This window comes from Crotalus tigris, unplaced genomic scaffold, assembly GCF_016545835.1.
Source record: "Crotalus tigris isolate CLP2741 ecotype Arizona unplaced genomic scaffold, ASM1654583v1 scf7180000024401.5802323, whole genome shotgun sequence".
Classification (NCBI taxonomy): Eukaryota; Metazoa; Chordata; class Lepidosauria; order Squamata; family Viperidae; genus Crotalus; species Crotalus tigris.
The window spans coordinates 1494819-1515252 of NW_024100569.1; the positions used below are offsets into that span (position 1 = coordinate 1494819).

The 20434-nt window shown below is 34.0% G+C and overlaps 2 protein-coding genes across 2 annotated transcripts in view; one reads left to right on the top strand and one right to left on the bottom strand.

The window, feature by feature from the left end:
- Positions 1–3162: 3162 nt before the first annotated feature.
- On the top strand, positions 3163–20014 carry AKNAD1 (AKNA domain containing 1). The gene is made up of 15 exons (XM_039329587.1): positions 3163–3226; positions 4205–5208; positions 6548–6607; positions 7677–7818; positions 7944–8086; positions 8185–8244; positions 9728–9861; positions 10578–10728; positions 11096–11265; positions 11569–11663; positions 11750–11876; positions 12241–12341; positions 15363–15447; positions 15728–15875; positions 16587–20014. The coding sequence occupies exons 1-15, from the start codon at positions 3163–3165 to the stop codon at positions 16728–16730; spliced, it is 2628 nt and encodes an 875-aa protein (XP_039185521.1). The 3' UTR covers positions 16731–20014.
- The window catches only part of STXBP3 (syntaxin binding protein 3), a 34013-nt gene continuing 32849 nt past the window's right edge, over positions 19271–20434 (bottom strand). Inside the window, exon 19 of the mRNA XM_039329592.1 lies at positions 19271–20015. Within this exon, the coding sequence (XP_039185526.1) occupies positions 19918–20015 (98 nt within the window). The 3' untranslated portion in view covers positions 19271–19917. The remainder of the gene's footprint in view (positions 20016–20434) is intronic.

The window sequence follows — 20434 nt, forward strand, 5'->3', positions numbered from 1 at the left end:
AGTGGGTTGGATTAATTTTTAAGAATGAGCTCAGCAAGCCCAGAAATAATGATTAAGAGTGGGTTCACTGAAGCTATGTAGCTGAGGATGCATTTGGACTTTGGCTCTTTTTTGTTTCAAATTACAGAAGAAGCGTTAATGAAATGGGTGTGGCTAGAAAAAGGGTGGGGCAATAAAAACAGTCAAAGTTACTCACCAACAGTTCTTGGCATTATTTCAGAATAAATGTATTCACCCAGGAAAAGGTGGAGTAGAAAATCATCTTTAATTCTTGCTTGGCAGCCAGAACACGTTCATTCAAAAAACTTGCTGTAGGCGCGCAATATATCTGTGGCATGGGTGTGGTTAATATAAGGGAACCATATTATTAAATGCTGAACAGGCCATACATTCTAGATAATTTGTTATTCCCTTCAGCCATGCAACACTCTTTTCCTATGAAACAAGTACCAGAGATTCACAATCCTTTCTTACAATGAGTACTGTATGCAATTTCCTCATTCATTTAGAAAATTAGTTGCATACCTAACATAAATTACTAGATACCTTTTAAGTATTTCACTGGGAATTTAATGTTTCTGAAATTTCCTTTTTATCAGTTTACTATGATGCCTAATAATCAAATCCTGATTCAGCATGTTTGAACATTCCACGTGTTTCAGGTAAGGATAGATAAAATTTTCTGATCTCTTGCCAAGTCAGTATATTTTTGCCTAACAATATATACCTTCAAATAGATTTAAATATTGGGGTTCCTTAAAGTTCACAGCCATCAGTTTCTCACTGTATATATGAGCTTTGTATCTGAAATATTAATAATGAATTGAAAGGAATTTAAGTTTTTTCAAATGTAGCTGAAAGAAAACATAATCCTGGGACATGTATATTTGCCTTCATTTATGAAAGAAAAACAATTTATTTTGCTCTTTAATTAGAAAAAACATAACTGTTAAGAAATACAACTTTTAACTCCTAAGATACTCCTTCAGATGAAAAGGGCTACCCTATTTACATGTGGTAACAGAAAATTTATGTCTATATGGGGGATGTACTTTATAGTGCAGACATGTCAAACACAAGGCCCGGGGGCCGGATGCGGCCCGCGAAGTGGTTTCATGTGGCCCGCGAAGCCATCCTGGAAACAGTGAGGGAACGGCTCCCACTGCCTTGGCCCTGGCCCAGGCTGGCCGGGAGCCAATGTACAATTTTGTGGTGGCCATCTATGCTGAAACGTATTCAGTCTTAGCTCCACAAGGCCATCTGGGAACAGCGAGGAACCAGCCCCTGCCACATCGGCCCCACCCCCTGGGTGCATGCTGGGGAGGTATCACCCTTTGTGACGAATGAAGAAATGGACCATGCCTTGGTGCTTGCCCCGGTCCCACCCCCTTCTGCCAGAGACCCTCAGATCTGTCCCACTCCTGCCCAGGCCCCCACAGGCACCCTTGATGCGAACGATGTAGAGCTGGCCATGCCCACCCAGTAGGCCACACCGACCCCATCCACGCCCACCCAGTAGGCCACACCCACCCGCCCCCCTGAGGGCAACCGCAATGCTGATGCGGCCCTCAATGAAATTGAGTTTGACACCCTTGGTATAGTGGCAAATATAATCAGCATTTAGCTGTAAGGCAGTTACCTTTTTTACTTCATTCTTCTCTATATGAGACTGTTCCTATTGTACTTTGTGCAAATAACAGTGTATATGCAAGGCTTATTTCATACTTTATGTTACAGTAAAACTGTTCCATAACAGCTGTACATATGCTTGTCACATTGCTACTTTCCCCTTTGGGAGAAAATTGTATTGTAATCAATCTTTTTTATTAATTTTATTCCTCAACATATGTTAATTTTTCCAATCAACAAGTTGTCTGGATTTGCTAAGCTAATACATGTTCAATTCCTAATCCTTCATTCTTTTCTCTAACCAAGAATAAAATAAATTCCAAATTTGATAGTAGTCCGTATCTTTTTTGTCTTTCAGCCTCATAGTTAGTCTGTCCATCTCTGCACATTCCAATATTTTTGTAATTATTTCTTCCTCTGATGGCAATCCTTCATTCTTCCAATATTGTGCAAAAATTATTCTCGCTGCTGTGGTAATATATAAAGTTAAATATAATTTCTGCTTATTAGTCTTTTCAGACATAATGCCTAGTAAAAAAAGTTCAGGTTTAAAATCCACTTGTACATGGTGTTAGGTATACCACTCAAAAAATGGCCAAAAAGGGGACTGTGTATGTTACAGTTATATCTTTGGGAATTAGATTACTAAAAAATATCAACAGCATTGTCAGCATTAATACTTAACGGTGTTTATTATATAAGGTTTTTTTTTACCAGTTTATGTTTGGCCTTTCTGTTGGCTTGCATATTCATGGTTGGTGTTTATTTTGGGAAAGCCTCTCTGAAGAGGCCATTTCTCAAGCTCATGAACTTGTTGTGCTTTTGGTTCAACACAGTAATAAGGTTCTTTTATTGACACACATTTTTTTAACACTAGTTGCAATTATGAGCTTATTTTTCAGAAGAACAAACAACCAGTGATAAATACAGGAAGAGATTTTATAGCTGTGTCTAAAATCAAAAAGAACGTAGTAACGCTTTAAGAATAGCACATTTTAGTGTAAGACAGAAGTTTTTGTTAGCTGCAGCTCACTGCATCAGATGCATGAAGTGTCTTGACTGAGATAATATTAAATTCATTGGAATGAAGTAGAGGGAAGGATGGGAAGACAAGGTGCTTATGCAAAAGAAAATTTTATGGGAGACCGATTATAGTGGGAATAGGTGTATTACTTTGTCCTTACCTCTGTTGGTAATGTGCTTTTTATATGCAAACTGTTGTTTTATCAGTTTATATTTCACTAAAACATGCAGTAAAATAATTAAGAAAACTATCTTTTGAAAGGATTTCTGCTCATGATCTTAGGAAGCAGTCCCAGATGGTGACTGGAGTAATAGTAAATAATTAATTTGCACATACCTTCTCTTATAAATTATTTAAAGTCCTTACAGTGCAGGTAGACATGCTTATGAGAGCCTCAAATGTTATGTTTCACTTCTAAATACCGGTACATCATAATCAGTCTTAGTGAAAATAAACATTAGTTGATAAATAGATTAAGCTGAATTTGATTTTCTCACCAGGGTTTCAAAATGTTGGCTTGTTACTCTATTCCCTTTATGCTATCACTGAATAATGGCAGGAACAAAGAAGCAGGTAACAAGGTGAATGGTTGCATTATTAAAGATACTGTACTTCTCCAGGTCAGTATAGAGTTACAACTGACGAAACAAAGTACAGCTAATAAAGAAGAGCCCTATATTTTGGTTACAACTAAACTAGATTGCAGAAAGAATTTTTATTTTGCCTGCTATAACTATCTTTGTTTCTTGGAAAATTAAACAAATATTTTCCTATAGTATGTAAGTATAAAGATTCATTATTGATTTACCATTATGTGATATATAGAGTATATATACTTTCTCTTTTTTGTGTGTCTAATTAAATTTCTTATTTTCTGTATATATTGAAGTCATTAGCAAAATACACACATATATATACATAGTGACTTTTATTTGGAGAATATGTGTATTGGAAAAAAGATTAAAGTCTCTTAAAAAAAAGCATGCAGATGTTACTGTTAAGTTTGTTTACACTTTATAATGTATGACCTAGATCCAAATTAAAATTTGTCATCCTGGTGTGTTTTAAATTGGCACATTAATGAGTTGATTTATATAGAAAGTAGGAAGGTTGGAGGAAATTTTATATACAAAATACAGTAACTATGTGTATGTGTCTAATTTTAATCACACATGAAGCTGTAATTCAGTTGACATAGATATAATTGTTCTGATGTACATAATTCTCAATAGATAATATGAAACTTCCAGTAGAACATTGACCATCTAATTAAATTGTATAAAGAATTATAGGTATATTTGTCTTTCAACACAAATTAGATCCTTGGGTTATCACATAGACTTCTTTGGAACAAATGCAAATGTCAAATGATGAGTCTATGAACATTTTACAGAAAGGAAATGGAAGATTTACAAGATTTAATTGTGTTCTTATACATAACTCAGATTATTAAATTTATTCTCTCAAATCTTACAGAGCTTGAAATCATGCAGAATATGATCAAAATATAAGTAATTTCAGTATAACAACATTCACTATATGAAAAGTAAGTGAATAGTATATTATTTGATATGCTTTACTCTGAAGACAATACCGACAATGAGCAAGAAGATTTACCTTATGATGGAGATCTACAAGATAGAGGTCAATATAGTTGTGATTCAGAGAACTGGAAAGAATTTATTTCTGTAGAACATGTCTCCCCAACTGTTTCCACGTTGACATCTTCTCCTCTCAGCAGTCTGACAAAAGACAATTCAAACTGCAAAAAGCAATTATCTCAAAGGAAAATAAATACGGTGCTGTTGACCAAACAAAATGACATAGAATTTACCATGACAACAGAAAAGGAAATACAAGTTGGTGGTTTTACCAGTTCGGGAAGAAATGAAGAGTTTTCCAACTCAAAAATATCAGATGTCCTTTTACGTCATTTTTCAACAGAAGACTTAATGTGCCAATTAATTGATTCTGAGACTATCCCGGAGTTATCATTTACTGACAGTTTTGATGAAACAGTGCTAAAAAAAGATAAGATTTCAGAAAATACAGGCATATTTTCCCCAAAAGAAGAAATAAAGAATAGTGAAAAGAAAGTAAATTGTAATTCAGGTGTCAAAAATTGGGATTTGACTCAAGATAAGCTACCTTTAACAGCCAAGTGTGCTGTTGTTTGTAATAGCAAATACTGCAACATGGATAATTCACAAATTCTAATTCAAAAGGAACCTGGAATTAATGAAGACTTAAATTATACCTCTACTTGCAAAGAGTATCAAAATCAACAATATTTTCTGGATAATGCTGAAAATAATAATAATCATCCCCAATGCAATGAACACCAAGCTCATTACAGACTTTGTGATTCCTCTGAGATGTCCCCAAAAGTCAAAGAATTAAAAGGAAATAGTGAAAGCTTTGTATTTAAAAGAACTAAATCTTCCACACATTTGCTTGGTAAAGATGTTTTAGAAGCAATGACTTTTTTGGAATCTGATACAATCAGAAATCAAGGAGAAGAAAATGGAACTTTCAATCTTGATCAACAGCTAGAGGTAGATTAAAAGTGATTTGTCTGCATATAAACTAGGTCTGGATAAACTCAATAACTGATTTTTGAGTTAGATCTCCAAATCAATGTTGAAAACCTACTTTAAACATTTGTTAATTTAAATTAAATGCCAGGGAGTTTCTACTGGATTCTTGATTGGGGTTTTTTTGGGGGGGGGGGTGTGCAATCCTAAACCAACTTTGTATTTCTATTAATATAATGTTTCTTAATAAATATACATACAATTAAACTGCAATAAATGCAGTGTGACATACACGTGCTGAAGAATATTTAAATGAACTGAAATTCAATGCAACTTTAAACAAATAAAAATTACATATTAAGGATAGTTTCTGATTTTCTGCCAATTCCCCTTCCCCCTTATTTTTTTAAATAGAATTTATTGCTACAAAGAATCCTGGAATCAGTCTTTGAAATCAGTAGTGGTTGTGGAAATATTTTTCATTGTTCTTTATCATAATAACATAAATAATTTTTATTTATGCTATTAATTTCTAGTTTCCAAATCATTAATCCATTCAGTATAAATCTCTAACAATATTATAGTAGTAGCTAATTTATGACAATGTACTGGCTTAGGACTCTCCTTGCATGTGGCAAATTTCTACAAATTAACCTACTAGCTTTTCAGCTATATTTCTATTAGAAAAGGCTCGCTTTCCAGTTTTCATTTCTAATTCTATATTTTTAATATTTTTTCCCATTGCATCATTTCATTTTCATATTTTCTTTCATTCTGTTTTTTTTTTAGTTTTTAATGTATGCTGCCTTGAATCTGTCCAGTTTGGTGCCATATAGGTTTAATAGATAATAATAAAACTTCAGTAGTTCATATACTGTATGTTGTTTTCCTGTCTAATGGCATGTGTTTTACTCCCTTTTTTTTTCCTGAATCTAATTCTTTTTTTTTCCTTCACAGTTCTTGCAGTATTTGTTAGCAACTTAATGAATATGTCTCCTAGAAGTTAGAATGCTTTTGAGTATCCTATGACATGGATCAGCAAATCTGCGCCCATGGATGTTCAAGTGTCTATCAGTCCCCAAAATCATACCTGCAACCAATGAAAATTAATTAAACTACATTTTAATTCTACACTTCTCCAGATGTATGAAATCTTGCAAGATTTAGGCATTGTTAAGCAAGATCTCATGAGAGCTAAGTGTAAAATAGCTAAACCCTCATAAGATTTAAGGTGATTGGGGAACTTGAAATGGTCCTGACTACTGTCTTACATTATTATAAGTTGTAATGGTGCAACTAATGTTATGCTGAAAATACTAAAACATTCAAAAATGTTCTACTGCACCTTTTCAAACCACAGATGCTGACAAGACAAGCTGAGATTCAAAATCATACTGATCATCTGAGATTTAGTCCTAAGGTAAATCTTCCAGAATAAGAAATCAATTTCATTATGGAAGATAACTTCTTAATAAAATATAATGTATTTTTTTCTAAAGCCCTATCAAATTGTATGTTAGGGTACATAACAAACTTAAATTCTATTATTCCAGGGTACAATGACCATTTAAAATTAAATCGAATACAAAAATATTAAAATCTTATTCAGAAAGAATGTATTTTCTTGGCAATGAAAATATATTGACATAGATAAAAGTATGTTTTCCTAGAGTTTTCCATAAATAGGCATCACAGTTGAAGAAACTTTTCTGTATTTGATAACCTCACACTTCTGAAGGTGAGTAAAGAGTCCATACCATGTACTTAAGGAAAGAGAAATTCCTTGAAATTTTCATGGCCTATGTTGTGAGAATCTTGCTATCACTGTTGCAGACCTCAGTCCCTATTGCTAAATTATCTTTTGTGGAGCAACTCAGCACTTCTTGATTTCTATTACTGGTACTGCTGCAGTTTGTGATTAATATATTTATAAATTTAATTTTTCAAAAGTTGAGCAGGAAAAATAAAGGACCAATTAGCTGTTATCGTCCATTTTCTTTGTTTTTTTACAACACTGGTGTCTTAAATGATGCCTTAATTTTAATTCGTCTACTTTACCTTATTCCCTTAATTCCTTCCTCTACTTCTGAAAATTACGCCAAATGTTTTTTTCAAATAAAAACATGTTTGCTTTATTTTTCGCTATTCAACACCTTTTAGTCTAAAAATGTATTTCTCTTTCAAAGTATCCCATGATCAAAATTCATTGTGAAATCAGAGACAATAGAATTAATTCCCTAATGTATTTTTCCCTCTGACTTATTTTATATTATTTTTAGAAATATTTTATCTATGTGCTTGCCTTGTTTTTTAGGACAAAGTTCTGTTAAAGGATAACATAATTTTTAGTGTTGACGAAGTGTAATGTTTAGAAGTCTTAATTTAACACGAGGCTACTAAAAGGATGGGATAACTGAGAAAGGCAAGTGAGTGCTTTCTATTGTTAATGCTGATTTTGCACTTTTCTGTGAACATATATATTTTCACAGATACCTCCTTGTCCAAATTCACATACAGCAGAACTTAGCGGTCAAGCACAAAGTACGGGGATAACTTCCAAAATGCCTGCATTTTCTCCTGTAACCATTCCTATGGAGCACATGCTTGGTTTTTCCCAATCCCCTCATTCAGGTACTTTAAATAGGCTTTACAAAAAAGCAAGTTGTTGCTATTCCTAATTTGTTTTACTTTGTATACTATTGTCTTGAGAAAATTTTCCAGAGCTTTTATTTAATCTTCTTAATTTTGTTTTGTAGAATCACAGTCTAATAATATAACTTCTTCATTACTGTTAGCTAATGCAGTAAGAAAACCATCTGTGAACACTCCTTTTCTGCAAAATGTAACAGATGACAAGGAACAGATATTAAAGAAACAGACTGAAGAGCTGAAAGCAAATGTAATGCCACATGTTAATTTTTAAATGTTTGGAACTTGGCCTATTTTAACATCTGATCTGCAAGTTCAAGTGCAATGTATTTCTTTCCTTTTTTAAAGGTTGAAATATTTTCTGAGTGTATTAAACAGAATGTATTTTCAGTAGAAGAACACCTTCAGGTAAATTCAATTTTATATATACTTTTAAAAGACAGGAGCTCCATTTGAAGATTATCCAGCTCCATGATGTAGATCTGTAGATCATCATAATATATAGATCATGACGTAGAAGGGGGGGGGGAGGTCAGCCTAATCTCCAAAGCATCTGAATGCAGGACAAGAAGCAATGGATGGAAACTAATGAAGGAGAGAAGCAATCTAGAACTAAGGAGAAATTACCTGACAGAACAATTAATCAGTGGAATGACGCCTCTAAAAGTTGTGGGTGCTCCAACATTGGAGGTTTTTAAGAAGGGATTGGACAAGCATTTGTCTGAAATGGTATAGGATTTCCTGCCTAACCATTGGGTTGGACTAGAAGACCTCCAAGGGCCAACATTATTATTCTATTATCTGACTGTTTTTAATAAGAATTAAGTTTAATTTATTAAGCAACTTTAGGCTGAAGAGAAAGTTACATGTCAGAGACCCATCATTCTCATACCAATTTATTCTCTGCCTTGACATACAGCATTTCCTCCTGACTTAAAGTGGTGTGTTTTGAATTTTTTCTCATTGAAACAAACAAGAGGGAAATTTTAGATTTGATAATCTGTGACTTTATCAGAGAAATAAGGAAGCTCTGGATTCAATTTTTTTTCCTTCATATACCCTGTTTCAGCTGTTATAGGAACTTGGTCTTCTATGTTAGGGAAATATTTATCAACATAGCAGTCCCTATTCACATAACAACACATTTCATTCCATCTCAGTCTTCCTACACTGCCTTTGGCAGAGTTAGATATGCTATTAGATTCAGACTTCTGCCCATATAAGCAATACTGAGTGATTTTTATCATTTTGTAATACTGTAATAAGTGAAGCTAATTTATTGAGTACATTTTGTGAAGTAGATGGGTGAACACAACTATGACTTGAGTATTCTGTGTTGGAAGTTAACAAAATGGTATATTTTAAGTGTGCATTCAATATAGTTTTGTATGACAGAATGGAAACCACTAGTATACAGAGAATCCCTAGTCCCGTGGTACTGTATCACAATAATCACTTCTAGAGAGCAAACAGATGAATGAATGTTTTGTGTGGTTCCTCTTCTGTTAAATTGGACTGAGAAGACTACATGTGTATAGATGTCTCCTGCATGAAAAGGGCATGCAGAATTCTGCATAAAAATAATGTACCATTTGGATAGTTTAACACGAACTTATTTTCATAGAAGAGGTACTTAACTACTGAAGCAGCAAAATTATGACAGTCTCGAGGAATGAGTTTCATGGGTCGTGTTTGGCAGCATTTAAAGCTGGAGATCAGTTTAGAAAGTTGAATTTCATTCAGATTTAGCAATTCTATTTATGTTGTTTCTTCCAAAATTATTGGTATTATATATCTGAGAAGCATTTAACATTTCAATTTCTATTAATTGAATAGAATTATAGTAAAATTAATATGGAATTAAATGATTTTATTATTTTTTTGAATGAAGTTTTTGCAACTTTTAAAAGAACAACTGGAGCAATTGGAACGTTATTATGTAGCTACCAAGGAAAAGCATTATGCTTTGCAACGTCAAAACCATAAGCATTCATCAAGAAATATTGGAGAATTTGATCCTAACAGGTCCAGTATTAATGTTTTAAAATAATATAGCTATTTTTATTGTACTTTGTTAACATTGTAATCCAATCTTCTGTACTCAGAAATAAAACCTATTGATGCTTGATTTCAGTTAAAAAATATGTATTTGAAGCCTTTCCAAGTCCAGTATTTACTGTCATAATCTTTTCTGTTGGGTAAAATATTTAATATTTTATAATTATAAAGTAGTAATTATAATTATAATTAAGTATGAGCAGTCCAGAAACAAAACGTAAAATAACTGAATAGGTAGCAACCACTTCACCCTCCTCCCCCCCCCCGTCATAAATAAAAGTATCGGAGTAAGAACAGGTAAACTTTCTCTACAGGTAACTTTATTACAATTAAATAATTGTAGGCAACACAGAAAAATATAGCTGGAAGGTGAAAACTATGCCATTACTATTTCAAAGTAGAGGGCCCATTTATATTCTTGGTTCTCTGTAGAACTATCTACCGATTTTCTCCTCTAAATTGTTTCTTGCTAATCTAACTAGTATTTTCAGCAGACTGCAGTTTTGCATTTTACCATTCAACATCACTGTTTTCGGCAAATATTAAACATTATCTTTCAATTTCTCAGAAACAATATTTTCCAATTGTTCCATATCTTATCTTTCATAACATCTGATAATGAAAGAATAGAGCAAAATTAATATGTATAATTTTGGGTGGGGATTTTTTGTATTTGTATTTAGAAAAGTAGAAGGGGAAATATTTAAACTTGGGATGCTCCTTGAAGGTATCAAAGAGAAAATTGAGAAGACATTCACTTCATATTCCTCAACATATATAACATCACCATCACTCAGATCCCACCCATCTTCTGTTTGTTCAAGCTATTCTGCGGTAAGCCATTATTCTGTATTTTGTGAGTCTTAAAGACTGATTAGGGAATAAAGAAAATAATATATAATATATTGTAGTCTTCAAAGGAATAAAAAAATCATTTTCTGGCATTTAGTAGATATTGACTCTTATAAGTGATGTTTTATTTTTGTTAATTTCACCAAGAAAATTCATTTTAAAATTATAGACTTTTCTTCAACAGAAATAATTTCTCAATTATCCAGGTCTTATGGCAAGCCAGGTTATATACCTCTAATCTTAACCAGCATTTTGTAAGCAAAAACAGAACATTTTCAATACATTTATTTGCTGCATGTTTTAAATAGATATATTGTGCTTCCTATATTTCTCTTACTGCTTCTTTTAGAGTCCTTTGATTATAAGTACCAATGAATCTCCAAAAAGGAATATTGCAGGACTAAATATTTCCCAAAATGAGAACTATTGGAAGAATAAAAACCATCTTGTAGAAGTAGTTCCACAAAAGGCAGATAAAAAATCTATACAAGGTGACAGCAACCATCCGTTCCAGCAAATGTAAGGTTGAACTTTTACGATAATCACTGAATTATTAAATTTAGTAAGGATGTCCCTCTGACTTAGTTGAGATAATATTCCAAGCAAACTTGTAATAGGTTATTTTTACTCTCCAAAGATAAATTGAAAAGTAGACTATGTTATATTTTGAAAAATATGCAATAATACTAACTTACCAACTGAAATATCTCAATTGGCCAAGTATGTCTCAATCGGCCAAGAATATCGATCAAATTAAATTCAAATTGACTGAGATAGTAATCTGATACTATACAATGCTAATCTTCTTTTCATTTCCATCAGGAATTTAAATGATCTTCAAATAAGATCTTCAGCTCTAGCAAATTTTATATGCAAAGAATCTAATGAGGTTGATTTCACTTTACTGAATGAACAAGGTAGAACAAGTTAAAAATAAACATGTGTTTTAATAAATAATTAAATCATTCTAAGAAGAAGTACTCACTAATCAGTTTTTCCATAGGAAGGTCAACTTCAGATAGCTTTCTTGAGAAAGTGAGACATTCTACCGATAAGCCTAAAATTATTATACATCCTACACTGAAAATGCAGCTATCAAGAAATCAAATATGCTCCTGTTCTTCTAATAGGTTAGTATGTATATTGCTATACATAATATGAATCAAATCAGCATCCGTATCAATATAAAATGCAAAAAAACCCCAAAGTAATTTATCTTACGGACTTGCAAGCCTACACGTTTATTTACAAATGAGGTCAACTGAATTGTGTGTGTCTGTGTGTGTCTGTGTGTGTGTATACACATATATATGATTCAGTTGAATCATATATTCCCAGGTAAGTGAATATTAGATTTCAAGACAAACTTTTCTAGGAAGATCATTAAGATTAGCAAGATTTATTTCTGTGTAACCCTGCATGGGATTGCATCATTACCTGCATGTTTGCTGCAAAATTTCAATTAAGTCAATGTTTTATTTTTTTTTAATCTAGAAATAAAACAACAGAATACAGAAAAGGAAGTAGAGGACATTCTGATTGTGAAAGATTTCCGATCTTCTCTGAAGAAAAACCAGTGGATTTAGATGTAACAGGTATGTAAAACAAAGCTTCATTTATCTCATGTTTTAAGCTGTAACATGTTTTCCAAGCCAGGGCTCAAATGTGAAATATATAAAGTCAAAGAAGATGAAAGTGATTCAAAAATTAAGTGTGCAGTTTTTTCATCACTGAGCTATATTCAGTCAGATATGAACACTAGCAATATTTTTAAATATTATTAAAACCAATCGGTCAGGCATATTTAGGGCATATTAGTATTTATAAAGTTTTGCATTGTTATGATATACATTACTTACTATATACAGTAATAGTTTTATTATACACAGTACAGTACCTTATTATATACAGCAAAAGTGTTAGGCAGTTGTGCAAAAATGCTGTAAATTAAGAATGCTTTCAGAAATAGAAGCATTAATTTATTTTTATCCATTAACAAAATGGAAAGTAAATGAACAGAAGAGAAATCCAAATCACCCTTTGCCTTCAAAACAGTGTCAGTTCTTCTAGGTACACTTGCACACAGTTTTTGAAAGAACTCGGCAAGGTTCCTTCAAGGTTGCAAACATTTCAGAGAACTAACCACAGATCTTCTGTGGATGTAGGATATCTCATATCCTTCTATCTCTTCATGTAATCCCAAACAGAATTGATGATGTTGAGATCAGGGCTCTAAGGGGGCCAAACTATCACTTCCAGGGCTTCTTGTTCTTCTTCTTGCTGAAGATAGTTCTTAATGACACTGGCTGTATGTTTAGGGCTATTGTCCTGCTCAGGATAAATTTGGGGCCAATCACAAGCCTCCCAGCTTTTAAAAAACAATAACTCCCCTGAACTTTTCTGTTACTTCCTCTTCTTGGGATGGTTAAATTTAGTTAAAGTAAGATGGGAGTTTCTTTAGCCTCTCACAAAGTTGCTCTCCATCAGAAGTAGAAGAGAGGGTTGGGATTTTCAGATGGCCTTGAATCTAGTGTATATTAAAAAAAACACCTTGTGGTAATTTCTTCAATCTTCAGGTCAGAACAAATTTCTTATGTCAGAACTGCATTTAGGAAATTGCGATACTCACTTTTCTCTTATAAAAATACCAAACATTTAGACAAAGTAAAGTAATTCTCCATGTCCGTTGATTTATCCACAGTCTCTTAATGAATTAGGATTTCCTGTTACAGACATATAGAATATGTCATTTGCGATACCAATTGAAATTAAATCACAGAAATGATTCATTGGATCATCTTGTTCTTAGTGGTAAATTTAATTCCACATTAAAAAGATAGACTTTTCCTTTTGTGGCCTCTCAATAAATGGGCTAACAAAAATGGGTATGAAGAAATATTTGGTAAGCCAAATAATGCCTTGTTGTCCTGACTTTGTAAACTGACAAATCTGAAGTTCCAAAAGACAACTTTTATCACATCCCCTTCATTATTCCAAATTACCTTTTACGATTCTTTCCCTTTAACAGAAAGTCATTTGCATTGGTAAACCTAACCATCCTACCTTTGAACCTGCTAGAAGTACAGCTCAATAATATTCCTTACATTATCTACAATAGATTGCCTTTGCAAATACTTATAGGCAGCTGCAATCCTGTTGAATTTGTTGCTGTATCACGAATAATGCTTTATATTACTATACCCACAACTTCCTAGGTATAGGACCTGCACCAAGTCCAACATTGTTATTTCTTATTAAATAATATTTCACAGAAATATTAAATATTTCATAGAAATATTAAATAATATTCACAGAAATATTATTTTATAGAAACTGCTTTGGTGCATTTGCAATAAAAAATCAGTGAGCTTAAATTTGCCAGCCTAAAACAGCTGACAACCATTTAGGCTATTAAAATTATACTTACTGACTTATTGTTTATCATATTTAACAATTTGGATCTATGCATATACCTATTCATATCTACATTTTAAAAAGAAACCTATTTGGTTTGTACACATTGCTTAAAAACTGCATTATGACTACAAATAAAAAAACAAACGAACAAACTGAAAGATACTATAGAATGCTAATTAAAATAATAATTTTAGCTAGGGAAAGGTCTAAATTAGTCCCTAAATGGGGGTCATGACAACCAATTTTTGCCATATTATTCATTAATATACTGTGGTTAATATTGAGGCTCTTTCAATGACTGCACCATCAATCATGGTAAATTGCCTATTCTGGATGAGACTGCCCTCCCGTGATGGAGCAGACCAATGCGTGAGGGTGCCCTTGGATTAAGTACCATCTCTTCAGGCTCAATGATTTCTTTGCTTTTACAGAACTAATCTGTGGAAACACAAGTTTGCCGCAAGATAGCAGCAAAAAAAAAAAAAAATTCATTATACAAATACATTTCTGTTTATACCAGTAGCCCTCAATTTATGACCATAATGGAGCCTTTCCATCACAGACATATCGTGATAGTTACGAAGCGGGTCATCATGTGACTGAATATGATTTATTACCTTTTCTGATAGTGGTCGTCATTAAGTGAATCATTGTCATTAAGTGAATCTACAATCTTTAAGCAAACCTATTGTTTGTTATGGAGCATTTTTGCAGAAAATTGTACACTCCAGTTTTCAGCAAACCATTAAAAAATCGTGGTCATGTAAATCTGGGATGCTTTAAACCGTTGCAAATGCAGTGACATGACCACAGAGGGGGACTGGCCATCAAAGCTTCAGAACTAGGTCTTAAGTACCTTTTGAGAGTCCGTTGTAACTTCAAACAATTGCTAAATGATCAGTCATAAGTCAAGATCTGCCTGCGTTGCGTCGTATTTTGTACTGCTGTAGAAAAAATCCTCACAGTAAAGCAGAATTTGGCCCATAGTATGTAATATAGGACTTCATAGCAACATACCTTAATCTTTCATAGCCTTTATAAGTTGCTATCTCCTAGCAAAGAATTGTATTGCTAACTTCAAGGCCTCCTTTCCTAATAATTAAAAGGCAGCATTATAATAATTCAAAATGTTTTAATATTTAGGGCAGGAACTTTTGATACGTTTATTTAATGAAATATTTATTTATAATTATTTTCAGGTTCTTTGCAAAAGAATAACATTGCCCAGCAAAGGATTTGTAAAGAAGAGCAGAGAGAAGATTTTATAGACAGATTATGTGACAGGTAAAGTCTATTAACAGTTTGGACCAATCAATAGCCATTTATGCAAACTTGTACTTCGGTGAAACGTTAATTCTGCAGATATATAGAAGTTAAAAGGAAAAATTTGTAATTGTTGGATGTCTTTCCTGTTGTGCTTAAATGCTTGAAAGCAGCCTGATAAATAGTGCATAATTAACATCTTGATGTAAATTGCTGGATAGCTAGGCTTCTACATTTTGCATATTAAACATGGAATTTGCTGCATGAACATTTTTCATTTTCTTTTGCTCTGTCTTTTTAGGCAGAATCTATATATTCCCCAAACTTGCTATTCGAAGATGCATGATACCATTGTTCTTTCACCACAGTACCTTTCTGGTAGTAATATTAATGGAAAGAAGTCAGTCAGTAATAGGAGAAAAAGGCAAAGTAAAGACATAAGTAGCATGGTAAGAGAAGATCATTATTTATAAAAGCGATATTTTTTGGTAGTGGGTAGAAAGTTTGAGAAATTTATATTTCACACATTTTAAGAATTTTGAGTTGGTATCCTTTCAGTTCTGCTTTTTAGGCCAGGGGTCCCCAACTCCCGGTCCGTGGACCAGTACTGGGCCGCGGCATGCCAGCAACCGGGCCGCACAAACAAGCAAAGCCCTATCCGCGAGATGCAGGCAGTACACAAAACCACGCACCTCCACGGAACCGGTCCCTGGTGCTCAAAAGGTTGGGGACCTCTGGTTTAGGCAATGTCATCTACTGTAATAGGTCCCAGCAGACATGTCTGTTGGAATAAATCCCCTTAGATTTGGTTGGACCTGACCCTGCCTTTAAAATCTTGTAAAATTAAAATCCTGTTTTCTTCCTTGCATTGGATCTGGAAGCAGTATGATCTGTTGGATGAGGGGTTTTTTTCCCAGCACTTTACTGCATGTGTTTGTATGTGGCTACTTTGGTTTTTTTTTTTAATGCTTTGGTCTATTAAGTGGTTTTTGTTGACTTTCTATTGTTTATTGGTAAAGTATGCTGCCCTGCCCTGCCCTATATTGTATGCTGACTAGGGTGGCTATATGAACCAATCAATCAAATGACTAATTAAAAATAAATTGTTTAAACTAGTTAACAAAATATATTTGATGATTATGAAATCTTGACTTTAACAGATATTAAACTGCACTTTGGATAATGCTATACAGATGGCAAACAATTTGAAGACAACAACAGAACATATGATGCAAGCTGTCTCAGAAGATTTAGCCAACGTCAAAATTCAGACATTATCCAGTGGCATAGCTCATCAATACTGATAGTGTATTTTGAAGACTAATAAACTATATCTAGAGTAGAGGTGCTCTAGAGACTACTGGAAAAAGAAACTTTTCATGTTGTTTTTGATGTAGCTAAATTCTGTGTCCAAATAAATCTAATTATTTTCACGTACCATCTTAGATACACCATGTAGTACCTTCCTCTGTGTCAGATTACAAACTGTTTTGATTTCCGTAAAAGGTTAATGGTTCTTTATAATAAAATATTATAAAATAGTATGTATAATGTGTAATATGTTATCTACAGTGCATTCAGAAAGTATTCAGACCCCCTTCAGTTTTGTCAATTTTGTTATGCTGCAGTCTGATTCTACAGTTGTTGAAATTTTTTCTCATTAATCTACACTCATAATGACAAAGTGGAAACAGAATTTTAGAAATGTTGGTAAATTTATTAAAAATAAAAAATTGAAATATCACATTGGCATACGTATTTAGACCCTTTGCAGCAACACTTGAAATTTAACTCTGGTGCCCCTCCCCATTTCTCTTGATGGTTGCTGACATGTTTCTACACCTTGAATGGAGTCAACCTGTGGTAAACTAAATTGATTGGACGTCATTTGGAAAGGCACACACCCCTCTATAGAAGGCCTCACAACTGTAGCAATTGATACTGTAGCCGAGCAAAAGCCATGAAGTCAAAGAAACTGCCTGCAGAGCTCAGAGACAGGATTACTGCAAGGCACAGATCTGGGGAAGGCTACAATAAAATTTCTGCTGCATTAAAAGTTCCTAAGAGCACAGTGGCCCCCATAATACACAAATAGAAGTTTGGCACAACCAGGACTCTTCCAAGAGCTGGTTGCCCGGTCAACCTGAGCAATTGGGGGAGAAGGGCCTTAGTAAGAGAGGTGACCAAGGACCTGATGGTCACTCTGACTGAGTTCCAGAGATCCTATGTGGAGATGGGTCAGAGTTCCAGAAGGACAACTATCACTGTAGTCTTACACCAATTGGGTTTATGGCAGAGTGGATAGACTGAAGCCTCTCCTTAGTGCAAAACACATGAAAGCCCGTTTGGAGTTTGAAAAAAGCACTTGAAGGACTCTCAGACTGCAAGGAACAAGATTCTCTGGTCTGATGAAATTAAGAGTAAACTGGCCTCAATTCTAAATGTTATGTCTGGAGGAAATCAGGCATTGCTCATCACCTGTCCAATATCATCCCAACAGTGAAGCATGGTGGTGGCAGCATTTTGCAGTGGCGGTATTTTTCAGCAACGGGGTGGGAGACTGGTCAGGGTTGAGTGAAAGCTGAATGGAGCAAAAGACAGGGATATTCGCAATGAAAATCTGTTCTAAGGCGCCCAAGACCTCAGACTGCGCTCAAAGTTCACTTTCCAACATGAGAACGATCCTAAGCACACAGCCAAGATAACAGGAGTGGCTTAGGGACAACTTGTGAACGTCGTAGAATGGCCCAGCCAGAGCCCTGACATGAACTCTATTGAACATCTCTGGAGGGACCTGAAAATGGCTGTCCATTGACGGTTGCCATCCAACCTGACTGAGCTTGAGAGGATTTGCAAGGAAGAATGGCAGAATATCCCCCAATCCAGGTGTGCAAAGCTTGTGTCAGGTGATACCCCAAAGGACTCAAGCCTGTAACTGCTGCCAAAGGTGCTTCAAAAAAGTACTGTGAAGGGTCTGAACACTTAAGCCAATGTGATATTTCAGTTTTTTCTTTTTAATAAATTTACAGACATTTCTAAAATTCTGTTTTCACTTTGTCATTATGGGGTACTGAGTGTAGATTAATGAGAAAAAATGAATTTCAACAACTCTAGAATTTTGTCAACAAAATTGACAAAGGTAAAGCGGGTCTGAATACTTTTTGAATGCACTATACATTCATAAATGGAGCTAGTCAATACATGGACTCATATTCACCTCTTAAATACACCTCCAATGTTTCAGAGGTATCCATCAGCACCATCCCATCAACTTCCTGTTCACATCAGGAAGGACTGGAATCCAAACAAGTAGCAATGGACAATCAAGACAGTATTCTATTATTAAATAATAAACCATTGTGCCATCAAACATGTGTTTTAAATTAATAAATTACCCAATGATTTTAGTAAGAAATTGGGAGCTGTATTTACCAAATTTATGTGCTAGTGAAGGATAGTGTCATTTAAATAAGCAGCAATGTTTTTCTATTCTAATCCAATTTGTATCACTTTGAAAGTCTTAGCTATCAGTTATCCCTATTACTCAATTATCCCTGTTACATTACTCTTCATCTTCTGCTTCTACTGCTCCAATCAATACTGAATGTTGTTTGAAAGACTCCAATGAGGCAATTTTCCCAGGAAAAAATTGGGGAGGGAAATGACTAACTGGTCTGTACTGCAAATTTTAAAGATTCTCTAGAAACAACACATTCACCAATGTTCTTTAATTATGGTAAAGTGTTTATTACATACCTGTGTTTTATCCAAATACCATAGAAAGATCCATGCACTCCCAGATGCATAAATTTTAAAATTTATATCAAATTTCTCAGAAAAGAAGTTAGCTTTATATCTGTAGTTTACTGCAAATTGTTCTCAGTGAAATAGAAGTTGCATAGAAGTTTGTAGCTCTACATCTGTTAATTGTGAAATTGTGTTACACATTTATATTTTAAATTTCTTCCATAATTCCATAACATTTTGTAACCATATATTTAGAAACAGACATGTTTCATGATAGAAAGGTACACATTATTATTGAAATTATTAGCATATGTACAAACATGTTTTCCAAGTCTTAATGTAGTATGTTGTAGTGATGAACATTCTCTACAGTGAACATTTCACAATAAAAGGCCAGTTACTGTATAATGCAAATACAATATAAAATACAAGCTGTTGCATGCACTTCATTTACCACCTTCCCATTCCCCACCACAATGAAAAGCAGCAGTCTCAAATTATAAAAACACAATTCTAAATAACACTTATTTGTAAAATATTTACATAGAATACAACCCAGTTCCAATCAAGCACTTTTAAATACCCACTGATTTCAAAAAGAAGTTGCAAAAACAGTTTAACATTTCTTCCAGTGAAACCAGAGGACCTTAAAATGCTTATGTCCAGCTAGATTATATCCATAATATCTATAGCATGATTTTTTATCTGTTAAGTTAAGCAGAAATGAATGTTTAACTATGATCTCTACTCATCTTTCAAATATACATTATCCTTTGGTTTTGTTACAGTAAGTGCTTTTACATCATCCAGAAGTCTTCTAGGTGTCACAATGTGAGTAGATCCTGGTAAAAAAAATACAGTCATTAACATTAATCTACTACATTCATAACTCATCACTTTTAGAAAGAGCTGACATAGTCATACTCCACTCAGTAACAAGGATGCAGCTATAGAGGTGGCCAACAGTATTAAATATCTGGGGGTGCAGATAACTAACAACCTGAATTGGTCTCCCCACACCTCATCCTTAGTGAAGCATGCAAACCAGCATCTGCATTTCCTGCATCGGATGAGTAGAGCACATCTTTCTCCTTCTGTCCTGGCCACTTTTTACAGAGGCACAATTGAGAGCATTTTAACAAACTGCATCACTGTCAGGTTTGGTGGTACCAGTGCCTCGGATAGAAAGTCCTTTCAGAGACTGGTAAGGACAGCTGAGAAGATCATAGAAAGCTCGCTTCCTGGTATTCAGGATGCTGCT

Excerpts from the sequence above, each read along its gene's own strand:
- AKNAD1 (XM_039329587.1), top strand. The coding sequence starts at position 3,163 with ATGTTGGCTTGTTACTCTATTCCCTTTATGCTATCACTGAATAATGGC. Across the intron at positions 9,862-10,577 it reads GGAGAATTTGATCCTAACAG|AAAAGTAGAAGGGGAAATAT; the intron begins GTCCAGTATTAA and ends ATTTGTATTTAG. Across the intron at positions 15,448-15,727 it reads ATAGACAGATTATGTGACAG|GCAGAATCTATATATTCCCC; the intron begins GTAAAGTCTATT and ends CTGTCTTTTTAG.